The sequence below is a fragment of the Ambystoma mexicanum genome, chromosome 7q (assembly GCF_040938575.1).
Source record: "Ambystoma mexicanum isolate Mex_15411 chromosome 7q, UKY_AmexF1_1, whole genome shotgun sequence".
NCBI classification, from domain to species: domain Eukaryota; kingdom Metazoa; phylum Chordata; class Amphibia; order Caudata; family Ambystomatidae; genus Ambystoma; species Ambystoma mexicanum.
The window spans coordinates 992,234,818-992,254,372 of NC_090941.1; the positions used below are offsets into that span (position 1 = coordinate 992,234,818).

A 19,555-nucleotide genomic window follows, 5' to 3' on the forward strand; every position below is an offset into this window, starting at 1 on the left:
ATACTGTAAAGCGCTTTGGATTAAAGCGCTATGTAAACTCAAACATAAACATTGAACTTTCTAGTGTAAAATGTACAATAAAGACTTAATGCTTGGACATGAAAGGGGCTGTCAGATCATGTGATCCAAGCAATCATGGCAGCGCTGACCCACGTTCGGCATGAGCGCCACTGACTCTTTCCCGCCAAATACAAGCCCCGTTCTCAGCAAGAGAAGTGCAATAAAGGCATTCACTCAGTCATTCGTCTTTAGTTTCGCTCTTGGGGGTTGCAGAATGCTGCAATCAGTGCCTACCGCTTTCCAGGTGCGCCGCTGCCTTCCTCGTGATGAGACTGGGCTCCTGGGCTGGGAAGTAGTACTGCACATAGCAGTCCGCCTCTCCCCAGACTGTGGATTGGAGTGGGGCGAGGCCTTTCACCTTGTCCACGTGGATCTCGAAGATGTGCTCCACCAGCCCGCCCGCTTCTGGCCCCATCTGCAAAACAGAAATGTTCAGCACCTCCACTGCTAGGTACAAATACGACCACCACAGCCACCAAACAGCTTGCTGCTTGTATATACTCACACACATACAAACACTCTCGGATGCATTACACAATATGAAAACAGGAAAAAACTCAAATGGTCAAAGATATTCCAAGTGCTGTCAAAGCTCAGTTCTTCCTACTGGATCGCGGTTACACTGCTGCATGGCTGAAAGTTATGCAGGCACTTCAACCGGCCCTGGGTTTTCTGTCACTCCAGAGTCGCTCCACTCAACAGCAACCAGATGCAGAGGGTCGACTCGCATGTGTCGAGCAAACCTCTCTGGCGAGGAATTCAGGCAGGAGGCAAGGAGTTCAACAGCACCAACAGTCCAAAGAAAGCTTCAGCCTCAACAAAATATAAAAACATAACATTCAGTACAAAAGGACTATGGAACTTCAAAGCGCAGGCAGATGCAATCGAGGGTGGGCATCCTCCGCCATGGCTGTGCCGCAATATATATATAGAGAATTATAGATGGGCGACTATGAATCATGGGGATCCAGATGATTGGGCGATAGCTCAGACTGGTTTTTGTGGCCCTTTGTCACCAAGGGCCATACTTTCAACTATGACGAGACCTGTTTGTGTGAAGAATCCCACCACAGAATTTTTGCGAAGCTCCTGGAAAAATCTATGTGAACTTCTGAAGGTTGATGCTCTCAAAGATCCAGGGGCTTCAATCTGGTTGAATGCCGGGATCCAGGTGGATGGGAAGCCTATATTCTGGCATGAATGGTTTTTGGAGGGTCAAGTGGATTGCCGACCTGTTCAAAAATGGGAAGTGGCTGACGGCCAGGAAAGTTAATAAAAAAATTGAATATTAATGGCTTTACGAACATGGATTATCGGAGGCTCAGGAGAGCCATTGGTGATGTGAAGGTAGAAAATGGATTAAATCTGGAATTTTTCAATATTAGAAAGAAAAAAGGGTGAAGGAGGTTTGGCTTGTAGGATTTCTAGACAGATTGTTACAGAAAACAAGGAGAATGTTCAACTGCGAGACGAATGGAGTCTGAGAAATGGTTGTTATATTTTGTCAGCGCTGTGGGCGAGAATGTGGCAAAATGTCAAACTATGCTCTTTGAGTCTGGCTGAAAGGTCCCGGCAAATTAAAATCTGAAACAGGGTATATTGGAGCCCTGGACCGATTGTGTAAGAAAGGACTTTCCGATACCAGTGACTGCTGGAGGTGTGTGCATCGAGTTGGGACACTAGAGCATATGATGTGGGACTGTGAAAGGGTGCGTGGTTTTTGGCTGGAGTTTGGTGCAATTTGCGAGAATGTACTGGAGGAGAAAATTGATTTAGATTAGAAGACATTGATACTGGGAGGCGATGAATTACTTGATGAAATGACTACTTGTCAGAAGAAATGGCTATTTCAAGGTGATGTGATGGGAAAGAAATTGATTCTTACTTGCTGGAAATCTGCTGTTTCACCGAAAATTGATGTTTGGAATGATGAAATGCACAAGCTGGCTGAAATGAATAAAACTATCTATAGGAGAGAAAGGAAACTTTTTTTTAATACATTTTGGGGGAAATGTATGCTTTTGTACTAGACTGATCATGTCATGGACCGGGAGGGGTGTGGACTGTATTTGCTTTTAATGTACATATTTCTATTATTGTTATATTGGATGTTGTTTCATTGATGATTTGTTTGTACTGTTTGGAATTTCTGTTTGTATATTTTGTATCTGAATATATGAAAATAAATAATAAAAAAACATAAAAGAAAATAAAGCAATCATGGGATCTGGTCCCCCCACTTGTTCTGATAGACATCGGGTGTGAAGCTCGAGCGTTCTCTGATGCCACTCAGAGGTGGCACATGCCCATACATAAAAGCTACTCAACTCTAATTGTATGCAGTCTATAGTCCACATGTGTCCATTTTCCAGAGCCTGCATTGTCCCTTCTGGACAAGCATTGCAGCTGGTTTAGAGGTATGAGGGGGCTATGTACAACACAGAATACCAATTTCTCCGGCACCTGAGAACCCAGAAAGGGAGAGACGCTCTGAAGGTCTCAGTGCCCTCTCGAGGTACTGCAGGGCCAAACTGTGTTTAAGCTTCTCTGCACACACCCAGCTGTTAGCAGGAGAGACAGCTGGCATATGAATGCACTCCACTACAAATGATGGCTCTCTGCCCATGCACGTGGCCAGCTGTGATACCAGTGAAAGAGTTTGATCACCCACCTTGTGTCACTTTGACCTATCCCTGCTGCTAACTTCAGCCAAGTTCATCTAATCACAAACCAGCTCCTGCCTGTCGGCTCCAGTGCTTCCCATAACCAGGTGTGGTTACCTTCCAGACCCCCCCACCTTTGAAGAGACGGGGGTGGGGGGTCTGCGAGATGCCCGAGCACCTGGGTGGGTGGAGGACTTGGGGCAAGCCAAGGATACGGATTGTTCCTGGTATTTCACTGTACAGCTGCTGTCCCAACCATTCCTGCCTACTCATGACCACAAGGTTGAGATAGCCCTAGCGGACCTGAGGTTCTCATTGCCAGCAGGCTCTCGGTGGGCCACCTTCTCATTGCCAGTTGCATTGACTGGGCTTCTGCAGCATTGTTTGATTCTTGCAGAGGCCTTCTTCATCTCTATCTCAAAATCCAACTTCAGACATCTGTTACAGAGAATTCTGAAATGGAGACCAGAAACGCCATCGGCCATACCCGATACCGACCCAGAAACTCACCAATGCACCCATGACCCGGGGACCTCTCTTCTGCATTCATATCGATGTCAGCAGTCGTCATACTTACCAGGAGTCTCTGATCGTCCTCACAGTATCCTCTGGCGTGTTTTTGCTTACCTTGTTTGGCCCCCTTATAAAGGCAGTGGAAATCTATACCCTCCCAGGTTCAACTCAGGTCCTTCCTCTCCTCCATCTCCATCTCTACCTGTGGTGTTCCCCAGGGGTCTAACCTCTCTCCCTGGCTGTTCAACCAATACGTGGCACTTCTTGCCCACCGCATTGACACACTCTCCCCAAATTCCAGTGCTATGCGGATGACACTCAGCTCATTTTCAGGCTACCCTCAGCCACCTCTTCTCCCTCGCTCATCTCTGACTGTCTGTCTGTCCGCCATCCAGGAGTGGTGTGCCACCAATGATCTCTGCCTTAATGCCAGTAAGGCAGAGATTCTCCTCATCGGTACACCCATACCCTCCTTTCCTGTCACTCTCTGGCTGGCCTCTCTTGGCCCTCTCCTTGTTCCCACCTGTGAGGCTAAAAACCTCAGGTCATCTTCGACTCCTCACATCTCCGATGTCTCTAAGAAGTCACACTACCAGCTGCACCTCCTCAGAGGTATTCTTCCTTTCCTCTCCTTCCCCCAGAAGCTCACTGTCTCCAGAGCTATGGTTCTCACTAGGCCGGACTATTGCAACAGCCTCTTTCTAAATCTGCCTGCTTCTACTCTCCGCCCTCTGCAACATCTCCAGAACCGGACTGCGAGACTTGTCCTTGGCCTCAAGCCCAGGGATCGTATCTCTCCAGAACTGAAATCTCTCCAGTGGCTCCCAGTGGCTGCAAGGATGAAGTTGAAAACCGTCTGCATTATCCACAAAGCCTTCTCTGGCCTAGGGCCTCAACAACTTCAACTCACTCTTCCTAAATATCTTCCTTCTCGAGCTTTTCGCTCATCTCCCTCGAACTCCCTCAGGGTCAGTCGCTTCTCCAAGCAACGAGTTGGTGGTAGATCACTTTCTTCGGCTGGGGCCTCCCTCTGGAACAGCCTCCCTGCCCCCTGAAACTTGAGGAGAACCATCTCCGGTTCCAGAAGCACCTCAAAACGTTTCTCTTTGTTTCTGCTTTTTCTCCTCCTCTCCACTGCTGATTTCCTGGCTGATACTGAAACTGCACTGGTTTACCTGGCCACCCTCTGATCTCGGGCCCAGATCCCCTCCTCCGCCAGTCGCACACCTGCACTGCCCTCCTGGCAACCCCTGTACTTCGGGACTGTTTTCTGTATCCCTACAGTCCCACTACCAGCACTCGACACCTGATGCCTGATGCCTGCACTTACCCTTTACCCTTGCACTCGCCACCTGCTGGCCGTACTTTACTATTGTTATTTATTCTATTATCCCATGTACTGCACTGTCCCCTCCCCTTTCCCCCCTGCACGTTCCCCTTCCCATGCACTTGCGCGGTCGGAATGACACCTGGCCTAGTAGGATCGTTGTCGGTCTTCCCTCTGTTCTGCCTCCCTTGCCTCGTCGCGCCTTGAAACACTTGTGTATAGGCGCGTTATAAATGCCATATCATATCTCCATAGGGCACAAAGTCCTCGGCCAGTCATCCCTGGCATCGTCTTAGGTGGTGTAACCTGGCTGCATCCATATGTTGTAGGGTCCTTTTGCCTCCACAGATTGGTGGTTTTCCTCCTTTTCTTCAAAGAACCTATAAAACATACTTACCCATTGATAACATATCCAAACTAGCCTACTGACTATATCCTATGCAGTGCACGCATCGTAGAACTTTGCATATTATCTTACGCCTCTCCTAAATACGTACAATTCCTAACAGCTGTGACTCTTGTTGGACAATTGTTTGGTGTCTATGGCTGGACTTTTCAAGCCATGGCTTGACTTTTGCTAATTTGCTTTATAACATATAAGGTCTGTAAGATAAAAAAATGTAAAAACAAAGATCTTCCCAAACAGACCCGTAGAGGGATGTCGAGTTCCATGGTTGTAAACAGTGGCAAATAACGGGAGGTGGAGAAGAACAAGGAATGGCTAAGAGAATGAGGGCAACAGAAGCAAGAGAAGGCCATGACTGCCGAGCAAAACCAGGATCTCATGATCTAACTGGGATAGCAAGTGGGAACACCAGCCAGAGAAACAGGGCAGATGGAGTCAGGAAGCCGTGCTGCATTCCTAAACTTGTAAGGAGATTTCACAATGTATACCAGTAGCTTTTGAGAACTGTGAGAAGAAAGGCAACCTGGCATTGGATCCTGCCCTCCTTGGTAAACTGGCTAATGCTAGTTGTCAGACACGAGGCATGCAACAAGTTGGAGCATTACAATGCACAATGAAAACCACCAAAGGCTGGCCCAGTCACAGGATTATTCTGTATTTGCAATGTAAATGAGCTTGACCAGTGGGTAATGGGGTGCAGCCTCCATTATTTCGCTCAGGTTAAGCACCAATTTCTTTTTAATTGGGCCTTTGGAGATTGACCTTCATTGGCAGAGAATTTCAATTTACAATGAAGAATTTAAAATGCACACCATCTAAGGGAATAGACAGAATACTGCTCTACACAGAGGACAATCCAAAATACGTATGACAACTGGGAAGTTGTATACTTTATTCAAGCACCATGCTGGTTCAATAGGGATCTTCATATGGTACACTATATAATGGTAGGACAACTGCCTGCTCTTGCTCAAGCCACAGAGGCTTGGGAATACAATGAACTAAGCAGCCTCTTTCTTACAAAAAGAGGATGCAGTGCCAGAGCTGCAAATACTTAGAAGATCCTCTTCCTAGTAGCAAGGCATCGAATTCTGTGCCAAAAAGAGTTGGGTTTTGGTGCCATAAATAAGAAAATTCGGAACAAATCCGACTTAGGGAATCTCTCAAAAATCCATGTGGGCCGCCCAAAGCATAAAACAGGTGGAACTTCAGAAATGAAAACTTTGACTGCCATAAAACTGAAACCTTAACGTGGAGGCTTCAGACACTCTTAGGGCTGATTAAATAACGGAGACTATGTTGTCTAGTGACCATATACATTAAGTGATCATATTTGTAAGCATCGCATTTTTGTGAGAGGGTGACTATATCACATATTGGTTTTAGGGAGTAGGCTGGCGGCAGCTGTACTATAGTTTTGGCTGCACCATAGATGCAAGCAGATTTAGCTCATTAGTTGCCACGGGGGCACTAATGTATATTTTTAGGTTCTACCCTCTTCCATTTTGTTTCTTGGGCTTTGCTTTGTTTGTGAAAATCACGAGGCAAGCCTAAAGTTGCTATTGTGCACACATGGGCTCACTCCGAGCTCAGACTTGCACCCTATAAACTCTCGGCTGATTTAGACTAGTCACGGGCCTTAGGCATTGCCTTTACCCATTCTGGGGGGCTAGGATGATTGGCTGGACCAGAAAACCTTGGTTTAGAGCCCTAGTTTAGGCCAGCCCCTGTGAGCATGTGACATCTTGGAGAGACCACATTCCTACACTTAGTTTTGTTTGAGTTCTGTTTTATTTTCAGGAACACAGCAAGTTAAGTCACCTTCTTGAGGATTTTTGACATTTTAAATCAATTGCTGCATGTTTAGGACCTTGCTGGACTCTGTGCCCTGGGCTAAGCTTCAGTTCAGATTTGTGGCTGTTGGACGTCCATCCTCTGCCTTTTTCATCTCCCCCCTGGCCTTCATTGGCAGGATTTGGCTTCCCCTGATGGGACCATTTTCCAGGCCTTTTTACCGCCACTTCTCGGTCTTCCATCTTGGTGTTGGGAGCTGCTATCACCTGGAGGGGTATTGTGAACCCAATAGCCGACATCATCTGCTGAACCGGGCCATCCTGTGTAGCTTCCGACCATAGTCTTTATTGTGGGACCATCTTCTGTTTGTAGACTGCCAACCTTTGTTCGTCAAGCCATCGGAACCTGCTTGGCCAGGTTCTCCGTCCTCCTGGAGCCATCTCCATCCTTCCTTTCACTTATGGCTGATGTTTCCCATTCTAAGGAAGTAGGATTGTTGTTCTTTTTGGCCATCAAGGTTATCGTTGATCCAGGGTTCAGGTTTCTGGATGACCAGATCCCTTAAATCACCCTGCAAAAGAAGAACTGTATTAACTTGATTGTTAACCCTTACTTGAACTGTATTTTCGGCAACAACGACCATGAGTACCTTCCTCTAGGTGCAGGGCTTTTGGTTTATTCCTGATACCCACCCTCGGGGGTCCTCATGGTTGAAGAGCTCTGGAGGTGGATTCCAACCAGTTTTCCAGGAAGAGATGCAGCCCAGCATGTTTCAGGCCCAATGAATCCTGCTGGCCTGCATCTCACCCTGAAGCTGCTGGGTCTCAAACCAGGCACTGGATCTCTTCACGGGAGTCTTCTCTGGTGACCTCTGGTATGGGGTGTCAGCATCTCTGCACCTGTGGGTAAAACTGGGCCTTACCTTGCTTTTTTTACCAGAACCGTAGAACTACCTGCTTGGTCCTGAATTTCATACAGAATTTTACAAACGTACCTGAAAATCTGACAAAAAGGGGCTTTTAGAGGAACTTACCTTGACACAGACCTTTCTCCTGGGTTCCCCTTGAGCGTCAAACAGGAATATGAACATGCGCCGCCGATTTTAACTGTATTTTAAAAGTCTTAGATTACATTACAGGCTTTTTCCTATTTTATTTTATTTATTGGGTTTTTATAATGCGTCTCTACACAATGTGATGTGTGGCATGTAATGTGACTGTACAATCAGCATACATGTAATCTTGCCTTTTGGTGCCATCTGGGTATTGTTGTTGTGTTCTGCTTTTATCCCTCTGGGTCGATATCTTATTAACCAGCGTGCATTTGGGTCAATCATGGCACTGTGTGCCAGTGGGTCAGGGATGCGGTCATCCTTCTTTGTGTGGCGTCTTATGTATTTTCATTTTAGTGAGCATTTGTTAGGCGCCAATAAAACAGAATTGTGTTTCAAAGCGCCACACGGCTAAATGGGGAAGGAACAGGCGAAATAATAATGGTAAAAACTGTAAAAAACAGTCATGGTCGTACTAGGCCTTGTGGTATTCGGACGTGCAAGTGCAGTGAGGAGAAGTGCAGGATATAGGGAGGGAGGAGGGGGAGCAGATGAGTGGACCAGTGCTGATGGAGGGCCCAGGAGGGAAGTGCTAAGGGGAGCCAAGGAGGATAAACTCAGGCCAAGTGCTAGTGCAGGCGACTCCCATGGGTCGGATGAAGAGCTGCAAAGCAGGGGCCCGCAGGGCAGTCCAGTGGGGGGTGGGAGGGTGCTGGTATCGACTGGGAAAAAGGGAAAAGATTAACAGGGAAGGGAACGAGGTAAAGAAACTGATACTGGTACTGATATTGAGTGTGTAGATGAAATGTATTACTGTGTTTAGTTTCCCTTGCCCCCCATTTTAGACTATATGTACAGTGCACATCTCTGGATAGACCTTTTGCATGGTGCAGGAAGCCTGTACCCTTTACCGTTCAGCCACACGTCCCATGACCACTGCCCTCAGAAACAGTAGTCTCTGTATGAGGACCTGTTGCCTGCCCCCTCTCGCATACTCGGGAAAGAAGAAACAGTCGACTAAGAGAGCGTACAGGCGCTACCTTCAGCTGGGGCCCGAGTTGTCGCAAATCTCACTATGGCCCCAACAGACCCAGAGGAACTCGCCTTTACTCGCCCGATGCTCCACAACCATGAGCCAACGAAATCTCAGTCCCTCGGAGCTGACCAAACCGCCCATCACCAAGGCTAGCCGACCTACATTCAGTGAGCGGGCTCAACCTGCCACCCCCCTTGCCCCGCCGCCCTGACCATTGTCCCACACACCATCAAGAAGTCTAAGTCACCCGTGCCTCTCTAAAAGGGCAGTGAACCATGCTAGATCCACACCCACACATGCCCTAGACATTAATGACCTAATCACTACACTTAACTAAGTTAAGCCTGTCCCTGGCAATTCCTGCTGTTGTTTTCAGTATATTCTGAAGTGACGGACCTAATGCCAGAGGTGGAATTGTTGCACTGATTGCAAAAGATTCCCTCCTTATAAGATACCCCAATACCTCCATGGAAGGGAGCTGTGACTTGACAGACAGACTCCCTCCATGCCATCTATCGTCCTCCAGGCCCTACCTTAACCTCTGAAGAGGACCTCCTACTTCCCCTTGGCACCAACATTAGGCTTACCACTTAAACCATTCTCTTAGGCAACTTAAACCTTGGTCTCAATGACCAATCTGACATGAATACCACTTCGGAAGCTAATTCACTCAGTGCACTAGGCTTTAAACATTGCATTAGCGCCCCAACCCACCTTAAAGGTTGTACTCTGGACTTGATAACAGACCTTAATTGGCAGGTATCTGTCTGCTCGAACACCCCCTGCCTGTGGTCTGACCACCACATTGTGTCCTTCATTACCTCGCCCACCAGGTGCACCACCCACGCCCCCATCTCTGCCACCTACATTGGCCCGCAGCTCCCGTAAACTCACCACTCTATTGCGCCCCTGCTAAAGACACTCCAGCTAGAGTATATCCACACTAATGTCCCTAGTGTACTTGCTGATCTCTACTCGAAGACTCTGACACCAGCGGTGGACATCGCTGCACCCTCAGCACTCCGCAACACCAAACCTTCTGGACATATTAACTCTTGGTTTACCCCTGATCTCCAGGAACTCCCTGCTAAAAAATGACTTGCAGAAGCAAATTGGAAAAAATATCTCCCTCAGACGCCCAGAAGCTGCTGTTCACAATGGCAGCTAAACTCTACAGACAAGCCATCCTCCTGGCGAAATCCATATCTTATAATACAAGAATTGCCAATGCCAAGTCTAACACCCGAGAGATTTTCACCATCCCGAGGGAAATAGAAGACACAAATGCCCCCTCCCGATCCCCCCACTACCTACTATTACTAAAGCCAGGGCACGGTGCACACATTTTCAAAATGCTATGCTCGATAACATTGACACCTTACACAAGAAAATCCTCCACAAACAATCCTTACTCAAAGCCACACAACTTCCATCCTCCTCCATCCTGCCACCAGGTGCCACTTGTCAGGGCCTCTCCATGTTTTGCTGCAGCAAGGTCACAGAGACAGAAGTTACAGACATCCTAAAGAGTCTGAAACAATTGAGGTTTAAAGGTGACATATGCCCAGCCATTATCCTTAAGGTCTGCTTAGAAGTCTTGGTCCCCTTCATCACCAGCTTCATTAACGCCTCTTTCTCCTCGGGCCTAGTTCCCACCAGCCTTAAGAAAGCCTGCGTATTCGCACTGATAAAAAAGAAAAAAAAACACACTAGACCCCTTTCTGGCCCTAACAATTACCAGCCGATCACAGCTGTCGACCAACTACATCCTGGGAATGCACCAGTCTGGTTTCTGTACAGGCCATGTACTGAATCGGCCCTGCTCGACCCAAAGAACCTGCTCAATGCGATCATAGACCAAGGGAAGCCTGCCCTTCTCCTTGATCTCTTGGCAGCATTTGATCTGGTTGACCATAAAATTCTCTGTCATCGCCTTACCATTATGGCCTACTTTTTGCCAGAAACCATGACACGGGTTGTATCCTTTCTAGAGGACCGATCAATTATAGTGTTTGCTGAGAATGCCAGTGCTCCCCTAGCACTGATCTCATGTGGTGTGCCCAGAGGGACATGTGTATCCCGACCCTCTACAATATATTCACCAAACCTTTATTTTACTTACTAGAATCCATCGGCATATCTTACACCAATTATGCTGATGATGATACCCAAATCCTCCACCCCTTTCTGGCAACTACCCTCAAGACACTTGCACCCTAAACAAGGCATGCATGATGATCAAGGCTTAGATGGCCAATCACCGCCTCTGCCTGAACGATGAAAAGAAAGAGATCCTTCTGGTAGGGCCTTCGATGTGGTCAAGAAGCTCCATGCCCAATACCCCTCTGTCAACATTGACAGCATTCAGATCCCGGTCTCCTCTTCAGTGAAGACACTGGGAGTCTACCTTGATGCCACCCTCTTGCTCACGCGCCAAGTGAATGCCATTACCTCCTCTGCTGTCTACACGACAAAACTGATTAATGCATCCAGACCGTTTTTATCCCCGGACAGCTGTTTGACCATTGTCCGAGCAGTCATCGGGTCAAGACTCGACTACTGCAATGCCCTTTTTGCTGGCACTTTGTCGCACAACATCCAGAAGATGCAGGTGATCCAGAATAGCGCCCATTGAGCAGCTCTCAATATTCTAAAACTCAAACACATCTCGGCCCTAAGAAGAGATGTTCACTGGCGCCCGATTCGAGAACGGATCGTATTCAAAACCCTCTCGATCACACATGGATGCCTCACCAACTAAGCTCCGCCCTACCTGTCACAGGAAATCAGTAGAGCTCATTTCGTCCAGACCCACCAGATCGGCCTATGATCACTGACTCATCCAGCCGAAATTCAAACTGACAAAAGCGGGAGGCTCCAGCTTTCCCACCTTTACAGCAAATCAAATGAACTTACTTCCGCCCACCTTCGCATAACTTATCTTGGGACTTCCCAAGTGTATGGACACCACTGTTTTGACATTTCTTGTGTGTAGCTGGTACTTTAACAGCGCCTTGATGCCCTTGGGTTTAGTCTCAGGAGGATAGCTCAGCGACAACGTGCTCGCCTTGCAAGCAAGACGACGCAAGCAACACCGATTCGAAACCCGGGTCAGTGCTTAGAAACCTCTGGGTATTAAGCGCGTTATAAATAACCTATCAATTCAAGCATGCTTTATGAATGGAAAAATAGATAAATAGTTAATGTACATGTAAGCAGTAGGGGTGGAGAGGCTCTTAACTGACCACTGTTGGTTTTTATGCAAACGCTGGTTCCATCATGTGTTATGCATACCTAAATTACTTACTAACAATTAAGAGTTTATGTGTGACTTTAACGAAGTGCCTATTTTTTCCACAGTAGCAGTGTGGGGTGATTTATTTGGTTAACTGTGTAGACTAACTGAACTGACCCAACAGCCAGTCATCCATCCATCCCTCCCGAGGTTACGCCTGACTGCTTTGCCATTGCTACTACCTTTAGAGGGGTTATTCCCTTTGGGTTGGATTTGCTGTTCTGCCATTAGGTTAGATGCTAGCACATCTTTCCCCAACAAGGCACAAGCCGCAAATGCAGTCATTTCGCAGTACCCCAAGTGGGAAGAGGGAGAAGGTAATGAAAGAGAGAAAAAAAAAGGAGAGTCTGAATATTCAAGCATTGTAATATACTGGAACTGTGAAGTGCAGGGGCTGGGAGGGGGGGAGGGGGTGGGGGCATTAGTGCGGAACACCAACATACAAAATTCAAGACACACGCAAATAAGTGCAGCAGGATAACAATCAGCATGGCGAGAAGATCAGGAGTTGTGAGTGGGTCTTGTAATCACCATCATTTCAATAGCTAGCATGTGTGATTTTGGCTTTACAGTAGAAATGCCCCAGTGCTGCAGCGGGTGGGAAGGGTGGAGGCTGCGTGCCCCCACATCTCAGCTACCTTTAGGTGAAAAGGCCAATTGGCAGCCTACAAAGGGTTAATATAGCTAACTGGTGTAAGAGCCTGTGCACACGGGCCAAAGTGCAGGGTGTCATTAACACAGTAGGGCTACTCTATATCCAAAGGCAACAGCTCCCTCTAGCGGTGACAAAATGCGAAGCTATTCGAATTGGCATTGTCTCTATGCAGCCTAAGACAACAGCTCCCTCTAGCGGCGAGAACAGGCGAAGCAGGACAAACTTACAGGGTAAAAACATACATGTGGCCCTTTATTTTATTGTTAGACTAGATCGATATTTTTATCGTACTTGCAAGGCCCCTTTTTTATAAGAAGGTAGACAGTATAAGCACTAGTTATTTAAAACAAATGTCCTTGCAATATGTGTTTGCACTGTAAACAACGAACGTGTGCACTTATTTAAACATTAAAAAATAAAAAAACATACTTATTTAAACATAATAAAAATAAATACAAATACAAACATACAAGTACTTTCTATTTCAATAGTGCAAATTGTAGTCACATTCGCTGCTGATCAATGCCTCTTATATTTGTATATTTCTACCCATCATGTAGGTCCAGGTGATAGGAAGTTAACATACCACAGGTTGGAACGAAGGTTGAGGGTCTATAAAATGAGTTGGTCTCTGGAGGGAGAAAGGCACGACCTCTTCATCATTTTTTAATCTCTGCAATGCCACAACCTGGTCACCCGAGCCCATGGCCAACAAGACACGAAGACTACCATTTCTGTTGCCTGTAAACATGTCAACCACTGGCATGTAGCTGTCGACTGCTACCACGGGATACTGAGCTTGGAGCAGTAACCGAGAAATCTTTGGGTCACTAGATAGGACATAAGAAAAGCAAAAGGAAATGTGTAGAACCTATTTTTAGAAATCCATTTCAATAGCTTCTAACATGTTCACGTCTGATACAGCACTAAGACCAGGTATACAACATTCCAACAATAAAGTCACCTGAATGACATGTAAAACTGGTGCAGAGGAAGCTTCACAAGTCCCAGAAGCTTATCCTGCCCATGGCTGGGGACCTTGTTCCAGGCCTCAATAATCATCACGTTGTTTTTCAATCTCTCCAGGAGTTTACGGGTCAAAGAAACCGGTGCCACCTAATACAGGGACAAAGATATTGCACAGTTAGTGGGATTAGTAACAGATGTAAAGGAAAGAGACGTCATTTGACAAGCAGAACAAACAGAAAAAAAATCATATACACGTTTCTTAAAAGGGGATATGATTGTGGCTGCTGGTGCGGGCAAGGGAAAGGGGTTACGAGTAGGTGAGGGTCACATAGCAACGCCTAGTAATTCTATCATAGGTAAAATAATGAAACCATGAAAAGGAGGCTAACTCTGTGACTTTGTTGTCTGATTGTCAAGTTCGCCCAATGGTAGTGCCAGGCATTTTAGCCAGAGTGAGGGGATCTTGAAGTGGGGCGCAGTAATACATCGAATTAGAAGATGAACACTCTTCCAGTGCTGTCACCTGGCCAAATTCAACTCACCTTACTATTTATAAGCCAGATTGTCGTTAGTAAGGGCTGTAAGGGGGCCCACTGTCCAACAGGATGATCACTGGGCAGACACAATTGGGAAAATGGAGATCAATGAGGTGGCATCTGTGTTTAAATGTAATTGGAAATAAAATATTACCGTAGGTTAATGAGGAGTAGTGTGATGGAAGTTTTTACCTCCATCACAGAATTCGGGTTGATATGATTGGATGCTACTGCTGGAGACGACCCGCTGTGTGCCATCTGTTGAAGGAGGTGCCCTCCCCACCACGTCAGAGATGCGTCTCTGGTGAGAGAGGCTTCCACTGCAGGGGGGGTGAAGGTCTTCCCCTGCAGAAGGTTTTCCCTTGACCACCACTGCAGAGAATGGACGAGGGCTGCAGAGACAACCACTAGATTATCCTACTGGCCTGACACTATTGGCTCAAGCCACTCTTGCATGGGGTGCATGTGCAGACGAGCGTGAAGAACTAGGTAGACGCAGGAAGCCATCATCCCCATCAGTCGCATGGCTTTGCGTACGGTCATCTTGTGACTGGCTACATAGTGAGTGATCTAGAACAGCATGTTTTGAACCCTCTCATTGGAGGGAAAGACAGGACCATCTTTTGTCCGAATTAGGGCCCCCAGAAACTGTTTGGCCTGGCTGGGGTTTAGAATGGATTTTTTCTCGTTGATAGAGAATCCTTGGCTGAAGAGGAGATTTACAGTCTGGGTATTTGTCTGGTATGTTCCGTACGAATCAGCCATTATGAGCCAGTCATCGAGGTAGGGATAGACTGGGATGGACTGCCTGCGCAGGTGAGCCGCTACTACTGCCAGTACCTTTATGAACTTCGTTGGGTCTGAGGCAATGCGTAAGGGGAGAACCTTGAACTGATAGTGGGTGTCCTCTATCATGAACCTGAGGTACTTTCTGTGCGCTGGCAACATTGAAATATGAAAGTATGCATCTTTCATGTCCAATGTGGCCATGTAATCCCCCTGCTGGCTGCAGCAGTGGGATTACCTCCTGAAGTGTTGTCATCCTGAACGTTTGAGGTTTGACATACTTGTTCGCAGGGCGCAGGTCTAAAACAGGGCGCATGGTGAGATCTTTTTTGGGTACACGGAAGTACACTGAATAAATACCTTTGTTTACCTGGAGAAGGGGGATGACTTCGATGGCGCCTTTTTCCAGCAGGACCTGAAGTTCTTCAAGCAGGATGCACAGGTGTTCTGGCGACAGGCGTCTGCTTCTCAGTGGGTGGTAGCGAGGTGGTGGGAGAAACTTGATACAATACCCGTGGGCAACCGTCTTCAGTACCCACTGACATGAAGTGATCCCCTGCCGGGTGTGGATGAATGAAGACAGGCGACCCCCAACCGGGGAAGCGTGGGAGGGGACCTGAACCGGCGAGTCACTGAGGTGGAGGACAGTGAGCCTCTAGGAGTAGAGTTTCTGCCTCTACCCTTGCCCCTATAAGAGCCTCTTTGCTGGTATTGGAAGTTATCCGAGGAGACTTGACCGGAGGGCCAGGGGGTATTCCCTGAGCCGAAGAGCCTCTTTGCTGGTATTGGAAGTTATCCGAGGAGACTTGACCGGAGGGCCAGGGGGTATTCCCTGAGCCGTATTGCCCCTCTGGCGAGCGGGAGAAGGATTGGCCATGAAAGGACCAGCGTGCATTAGAGCCACCACACCTTCCCAAAAAGGTTGGAATCCTCCACTGGTTTGTTAGAGAGGCCTGAGTTTCGGGTTTGAACCCAGAGTTTTTTAACCAGGCATGCCTTTTAAGTAAGGTACCCTGGGCGAGGGTGCGTCCAGCGGTCTCAGCCGAGTCCAATATGTTTTTCAGTATGTTATGGGTTAGTGGCTGCCTTCAGCCACGACCGCCAGCAGGCGTGATAGGGTGGACTTTGACACATTGTGAAGACCATCCTGCACTAGGCCCCACTGGACATCACTGTAACTCACCAGGAGCAAGGTGTTATTTGTGATCCTTATGAAGTAGGCCGCAGAAGGGGTGACCCGCTTACCCAGGGCGTAAAGCTTCTTGCTGTCTTTATCCGGAGGGGACTCTGCTGAGGACAGTGCTACCCTCCCCTTTTCTGAGTGGTTGTAATGACCAAGGAGTACGGAGTGGCATGACCACTGATGTAGAGGGGGTCGGAGGGTGATGGGGGAAATAATTTCTCAACCCGGGGGTTAACTGCACATGTGAGAGACAGGGACAGTAAAGAAGGGGCCAGGCTCCTCTTTATAGAATTTAGCAAAGGAATGGCTTGGCTAGTTGGAGCCTTTTCCTTGAGGATATCCTCCACAAAGTCTGAGTCTGGAACGGCTTAGCGCGTTGCAATTTTAAAATGGTCGGCTGCACTTTTTAAAATGGAGTTAAACAGCATCTGGTCGTCAACAGGTGATAAATCTCTTTGTGGAGGAGGAGAAGGGAGATCTAGACAGATGACATCCGGTCAGCGGTATGTGTTGGTGTAAGCCAAGGGCCCTGGTCCTGCGCCTGGCCCCAGTCTGGCTCCTTATCAGCTGGGTCTTCATTAAAGTGGTTAAGCTCTTCATAAGAATCCTCCTGGGTTGGGTCATTTGGGACATTCAATATGTCTTCTTGGTTTTCCTGTGCAGAGGTGGGGAGTTCCTGCAATTTGGAGGGGATGGAGCAAGAGTCCACTTCCCTACGTCTCTTGGGTATAATAAATTGGTCAGAAAAGTCAATAAACTGGAACATTTTTCCCATATATCGCTCAAACCTTTCCCTAGCCCATAGAGAGGAAGCTGAATGGTCAGGAGGAGGGAAGGGCTGCCCATAAGGGGGAGACTTTCCTAATAGGGCTATGGAGAGGGGCTAGGAGGCCTCAGAATAGTCCTCGGCGAGAGGGGGTGCCTTTGTACTCCTTGGCCACCGAAATTATTTCTGAAAGGTTCTGGCAGAGCTTCGGCGGCTGTATTGAAGGTCTTGATGCGCCTGAAGGCGCACTCGTGGTCGGTGACTCCACCGGGTCCTTAGGCGCTTGTGCGCCTTTGGATGGCGTGTCGACGACAGTGTGTTTTTAGGGGGAACGCCCGTTCCAGATGGCTGCCCAGGTGCATGCTGTGATTGTGGTTGCGTAGAGGGCGTCAAACCGTGAGGTTCGGAAGGTGCCGTCGAAATTTTCACGATCCTGTGAGCATCCAGCGCTTCTTTGACAACTCTGTCGAAGAGGCCTTAGGGGTTGTGTGCTTGAGTACAGGTGGTGTTTGGGTGCCCTTGTCGCCCGGGTGTGATCTCCCCATAACAGTGCCAGTGGCCTGTCTGTCGGGGATGGGCAACTGGGAGCACGCAGGCTCCGCAGAGGGGTAGATGGCTTCCAATTCGGAGACATGGCTGCCGACAGATTGCTCGTCGCCTGAAGCGATGGCGCCAACAGGGGAAAGGTTTTCGGCCTGCATAGCGTAGGCCGCCCACTATTTAGTCCGTCTGTCTTTCAACGCCTTCGGTCGAAAGAGTTTACAGGCCATGCAAGAGCGCTCGACGTGGTCACGAGGAAGACACTGATTGCATCAGCGATGGGTGTCTTTCCAGGGAAATTTGCCGTTACACGAGGGGCAGAATTTAAAAGGAGTCCTCTCCATAGCCGAGGTTAGCGGCAGCCAGATCAAGAAGAGAAAGGGAGGGGTGAAGGAAATACATTTTCAGAGAGTAGAATAAAAACCCAGAGCCCCACTCTCCTTACTGTAAGGGCCAGGCCAGAGGGCCGAGGCCACGCGGCTGACAGTCGTCGAGCAGGTCACAGTCACTGAGCAGTTGCAGATGTCGTTGGCGGCAGGAAACCCACGAAGCAGTCGTCTAGAAGGTTGTCGAAGAGGACTAGGCGACCATAGGTGGTGGGAATGAATTTAGCAATATGAAATTCTTACGAGCTCTGCATAAGCGACCAACTAGTTTAAAGGTGGAAAAAAACTATCGCAAAGACCACGACACGCGAGAGATTTTGGGTACACTACACGTCACGTTACGGATAGTGTTACAGTCACGCCCATGTCGATGTCCCTTTTGATCTTCGAAAGAAAGATGCAATGTTCTGCAATTTCCACTAGATATCTGACTATATGCACAGCATGTGATTCTAAGGCGATCCACAGGCATCAGAAATACTTATTTTTGGTCTATGACATTTTCATCTCAAGAAGCTACAGGTACAGTGCTTTACAAGCAAGGGGCTTTAGTGATCCATGCATCTCCGATCCCATCCCGCTCCAACCCCATGTTTTACAGAGAAGTTCTAATATGTGGAAAAGTGGTTCTGTGGAACACCATTGTTGGCTGAGTTATGCACTATAGCGTATGCTGGCTTTATAGCTGCAGACAGAAGTAAGCTGTCCATCATGAATGTGTTACATCGTGAATTGTGCTTTAAAGTTCCCTGTAAAAGAAAATCATTCTAGTTATCATGGATATTTAAGGACTGTGGGGAAGGCTTAGACCAAATGTGTCAAACATGAGTATAAGCAAAATAAATGAATGGTGTATATAACATGAAGACCCACCTTCCTTTAAAAGAAACATTAACAAATAATAAGAAATGTGAAATCCAAGGAGAGTGAAGTTATGACCAAAGATAGATTTTGACATATTAAGGACACTCTTATGACTTGCCTGTGAGAAGAGAAAGGTTGGCTCAGTTGTGCCCCATGCTACAGAAGATGTGCTGGTCTCTGGCGCACTGAAAAGTTTGATGTTTAAATAGACGTTGCATGGGTAGTGCTTCCCATTCTCTTCAGTCACAAAGTCCTTTCCATCAGGCACCATCAAGATGACATGCAGCAACAAGCCAACCTCCTCTTTTTCCTTGGTGGGGCTTCTGAACTGACTCATTAGATTCCGTGATGTAGGCACTTGCCTGTGCTGCGGGAAATCAGCTTGAGGAACTTCCCTAGTCACCTGTCGGGGCTCATGGCTTGGCTTTGGAGATTCCATGGGCATCCGTTCGACATTTGCGGAGTTGTGTCCTAAACATACCACATTAGCTACATTACTTTCAGGCTCCAGAATCTGCATCCCTGGACTTGTTACAGCATAAATTGGGGGTGGCTGTGTGGCACCAACAGTCTTGCTGTTGGCACTAGTAAAGTCTTTACTGTCCCCTGCAAGCTCTATGGATACCTGTGTCATAAAAGAAAAACAGCATCAGGCTAACATTTACAATTCATGGAACAAGAGGCCAGCATGTCTCCCAATAGGCCACATGCATGGTGTCAATGGG

General features: G+C 47.6%; 1 protein-coding gene across 2 annotated transcripts in view; it reads right to left on the reverse strand.

Moving 5' to 3' along the window:
* The window catches only part of C2CD3 (C2 domain containing 3 centriole elongation regulator), a 594,096-nt gene that overhangs the window by 354,560 nt on the left and 219,981 nt on the right, over nucleotides 1-19,555 (reverse strand). For both annotated transcript variants that reach the window (XM_069640138.1, XM_069640137.1), the window contains 4 exons: nucleotides 18,949-19,455; nucleotides 13,765-13,916; nucleotides 13,387-13,630; nucleotides 295-475 (listed from right to left, as the gene is read on the reverse strand). In XM_069640138.1, the coding sequence (XP_069496239.1) occupies nucleotides 295-475; nucleotides 13,387-13,630; nucleotides 13,765-13,916; nucleotides 18,949-19,455 (1,084 nt within the window). The remainder of the gene's footprint in view (nucleotides 1-294; nucleotides 476-13,386; nucleotides 13,631-13,764; nucleotides 13,917-18,948; nucleotides 19,456-19,555) is intronic.